At 34.8% G+C, this 4,441-nt stretch overlaps 1 protein-coding gene across 1 annotated transcript; it reads left to right on the top strand.

Annotated features, from left to right (window-relative positions):
* The first annotated feature begins 380 nt into the window (after positions 1 to 380).
* Positions 381 to 1,407, top strand: LOC111901779 (uncharacterized). The gene is made up of 2 exons (XM_023897651.1): positions 381 to 972; positions 1,037 to 1,407. Exons 1-2 carry the CDS (start codon positions 381 to 383, stop codon positions 1,405 to 1,407), a joined length of 963 nt encoding a protein of 320 aa, XP_023753419.1.
* The last annotated feature ends 3,034 nt before the right edge of the window (positions 1,408 to 4,441 follow it).

Raw genomic sequence — 4,441 nt, 5'->3', positions numbered from 1 at the left:
TTAATATACTTATAATTGCATTTGTGTGATGATTGTAAAACACTTTCATTGGTTGTGAAAATGAGTACTTACACCGAAAGAAGCTTTTCTCAGCTACCAATATTCTTGCATAATCTCAAAGAACAAATCCTAATACCTTCATAGCCATTAAGAAAATGGATACCAACCGCTTTCAATTCTATTTTGTGGCTTTAGGTTGCGTGGTATAACATATTTCTTTTATTGAGTTATATAATATTTCATGGTAATGTATCTCGATTACTTTTTACTTATCACTAATATATGTTTGTTTTTTTATGCAGATTCGTACCTTCCTTAGGTGCATGATACCGTTAATATATGTGGGTTATTTACCCCTAATTAGCAACTATCTAACAACAATGTACTTCGTAGTGGCTTTGGATGGAAACCATGAACCTCTACTCTTAGCAATTGGCTTGGGGACCTTAGAGTGTGAAGAATCGTGGAGATGGTTCATGATGAAGTTAAAAGAGTTTTTAGGTGAGGATACAGAGGTTGGTTTCATAAGCAACCTATGTGATAAAATAGACTTTGTTGTTCATAGTGTCTACCCAGATTCGTATCATGGATATTGTCCTAAAGATATAGCCAGAAAAATACGATATTCTGTCGGACATAATGATACTGAAGTCGAAAAATTGTTTTGGAAGTCATGCAATGCGTATAGTGTTCATGATTTTTATTTGTGTCTAGAAAGGTTGCAAAATGCCTGTAGGGAACCACCTTTTTGCACCTTGCTTAGGAGTCCAATTTTCTGGCTTGACGATATAGCAATTTCAAAATGGACACGATCATTTTTCCCAAAAGTACGTTACAATGTTAAATCGATTGACGTCCCTGAAATGTTGAAAATTCTATCCACATCCACACGAGAGTTTTCTATAACAACGATAATTGAGTTAATCAATACGTCGATACAAACAACGTATGTTGAACGGGCTGAAGTAGCAGGTAACTTTATACTAATATTTGGTTTTTCCTTGTATTATTATTTTAAAATTAACAAATATTGTAGAGAGATTGTCTGGTGGGGTGACCCCTTATGTTGAGATTAAGCTTCAAAAGCGGATAAACACATCTTATAATTGGGTGGAAAAATGTTTGTATGCGGATACATTTGAAGTCAATAACAATTTTTGCACCAACAAAGTACAATTTGAATGTAGGGTATGTAGTTGTGGGAAATGGCAAAAAAGCGGTATACCATGTGGCCACGCTATAGCATGTCTAAGAACCCGTACGTCAGAATCCATTCACGAAATGGTTGATTATAAGTTTTCTGCTGCCGTGTACCGTGTTGCATTTGAATCTGAGTCGGTGAATTCTGTACCATCACATGTGCACTGGGAAATTCCAAATGAATGGGTGGTCCTGTTACCTCCCTAAAAGAAGTAGTTATTCATGTACCCCGTTTGCATTTTATGTACAACGTTGCATTTTATGTTATGTTATGTACTAGTTATGGGTTAATGTTTTAATGAATTGATTATGGATTTCTAATCTTAATTCTTTTTTAACTGTCATTAAGGTAACAACATACATCAAAGTAACGGAGATTTATTAAGTACTGAGAAAACACACGTACAAAAACAAGCAACGAAACTAACGAGGGACATCATTTAAAAGATTACATGCATCTCCATGGGTAAACTCTCTACCATCAAATTCGAAATGATATAGTTCCAAAGCCAGCTGTATGAGAATCTCTTCATCCATATTCTCATGTTCATTATCCAGCTCGTTATAAATATGTTGAAAATGCTTGACCTTTTTTTTCAAATCCAAAAACTTCACTTTGACATCTCTTCTTCTTCGATATTGAGTACGCCCCATATGATGGTGAAACAAATGACAGACACGAGACCAAAATGATCCAGCGCGAACTTCTGGCGGACCTTTGGAAAATCGTCCTCTACAGTTACAATCCAAGCTTGAACCAAAGCGACCTCCTCTTCGTTGCTCCATCTAAGTGGTACGGGTGAGTCCATAGTTGCAAGGGGAAAAATTAATGCGATATAATTAAATAGGGTATGAGCAATTATTTATAGCGACTCGTTATTTTCCCAGCGCAATGGTTTGTCAACTCAAGTAGCAGTGTATTGTGTTGTCATTCGATGCAATGGTTTGTCAACTCAAGAAGCAGTGTATTGTGTTGCCATCCAGATGCAATGACTTGTTAACTTGAACAGTGATCTGTTGTGTTCTCAGTTAGTACACTGCGTTCTTCAGTTAACTTGGACTATGAATTGCAGACATAATAAGAAGATTTGACTGCGATATTGTGTATAAACTACTATAAACAGAATTTTAGTTAAAACAACATTTTAATAACCGATGTTACAATTATTCGTATATTATTTTTGAATATTTACTCTTTTTATTTCACTAAATATGAGTTCACTACCATGGAGCAATGACGAATTGGTTCTTACACGTGCATATATTCATGTGTACGAGACCAGCAAGTTGAACGATCCAATGTTTTGGACTCATTTAACCAATATCTTCAATGCTGAAAACCGAATGACCACAGCAAACAATCGTGATGAACTGGACACCTTAGCAAGATGGTATGAAATGAAAACTGAAGTTCTATTATTCAACGATCTTTATACCAAAATTGACGATGCCCGTTTAAATGCTTCTGAGGACGTCATCTTGGAAGCTGCTAAGGAGGAGTACAAGTCATTGAGTGACGAATCCGAATTCCAGTTTCAAGCCCCTTGGAATATTTTGAAATATGTCATGTTTGTTTAATATGTATTTCTATTTAATAGGTGTGCACTAGGTTATTTTCGTGTATTACGTTTGTATTGTAAGCACCTCCTCTGTTTAATTATAATAAATAAATGTTGGTTGCATTAGTGTTAACGACAATATACAATACATTACTAACAACATATCCATGAACCATTAAACTTTAAACATTACAAAGATTCCAACTCTACACCTTAAACTTAAAACATGAACCTAACAACCATTAGCCGAAACATTAAACTTAAAGCATTACTACAAACAAAGCATTTAAATAAAAAACAGGTCCATGGGTTATTTATAACGTAAAATAGAGCACACTACATGAAATACTTATTATTTTTAACAACCTTCCAAACGTCTTCATATTCAAAGTCTCTACCTTCACACTCCAAGATGTAAAAATCATTAACAACTTCCAAGAACTCTTCCTTGTCTCGACAACAAACTCTAGTACTTTTTGCATACTTACACGCTCGATTAAACCATGTGACTTCTTCCTTTACATCCATCCATTTACTAACAACATCTGATTGTTGTCGTTGTTGTCCTTCTCCCATCTCATGGTTAAACAAAGCTGTTATGCGGATCCATTCATCACCTACTAGGCAATGCGGGGGAGCAAGTAACGGTACACCCTCCTTAACACTTAGCCAGTATCGTGTTAGAACCAACACCTCATTTTTCGTCCATGGTCGTTCAGAGTTGGGACGAGGTACTTCATTCAAAGAACTTGATGCATTCGACGACATTTCTTATAATACTAAATACAGGACTATGATTTGGTTAGTATAGCTTAAGCATCTATTTATAATAATAAATACAGGGCTATAATTGGAGGTTACTGCAGTGACTTATCATGTCAAACAATCATTTATGTCTTGTCACTTAAGAGTTTGACTACGATTTGTAGGTTACTACAGTGACTTGTCTTTAATGTGTTGTCATTTCAAAGTTTGACTATGAATTACAACTTTGACTATGAAATGGTGGCATTTAGACTATGATTTGCAGATGGAGTAGTATGTATAAATACCACTTATAGCACCACTTTATTATAATCACGACTTTATTATGAGTTCCCCCAAAAATTGTGAAAGTTGCTCATGCAACAAAGTAGATTGTTACTACTGTGATTCAGTCGACCCTTTTTTTACACCATCTTCATCAGGCCCATATATGAATGATGACAATTTTGAAGAATTGAAAAAGGCTGAAGAACAACAAGAACAGGACAAAGAGTCATCCCGACTTCTCACTCAATGTGGTAATGAAATTGCATGGGAATGAAAACAAGCTCAAGAATGGATAGACCTCAAAAAAACGAAATCAAAGAGCATGAAGAATGTATAAAAAACTAAAAAGACAATCAAAATGACTGAAAAATGGATTGCTGAGAAGGACGAGCAGATCATACACCTAATGGAGCAAAAGGATCGTTTGGAAGATAAAATTAGAATTAGGGATGACTATACAACAAACAAGAAAGAGAAGTATCCATTGCAGTTCCCTGAGTTTAATAATTAGTTACAAAAATTTTGTAACGTTATCATGACTTCAGTTCAGTTTGTTGTTTATTTTAAATAACATTTCTTGTTATAATCCGCAAACTAAATATTATAATATAAATGCTTAATTAATTGTTACAATCTAGAAACTAAACTAA

The sequence above is a fragment of the Lactuca sativa genome, chromosome 9 (assembly GCF_002870075.4).
Source record: "Lactuca sativa cultivar Salinas chromosome 9, Lsat_Salinas_v11, whole genome shotgun sequence".
Lineage (NCBI taxonomy): Eukaryota > Viridiplantae > Streptophyta > Magnoliopsida > Asterales > Asteraceae > Lactuca > Lactuca sativa.
Note: the sequence above shows the minus strand (reverse complement) of the source record. Positions and strands in the feature narration are given on the sequence as shown.

Coding starts and splice junctions, on each gene's coding strand:
- LOC111901779 (XM_023897651.1), top strand. CDS start 381: ATGTACTTCGTAGTGGCTTTGGATGGAAACCATGAACCTCTACTCTTA. Junction 973..1,036: donor TGAACGGGCTGAAGTAGCAG/GTAACTTTATAC, acceptor CAAATATTGTAG/AGAGATTGTCTGGTGGGGTG.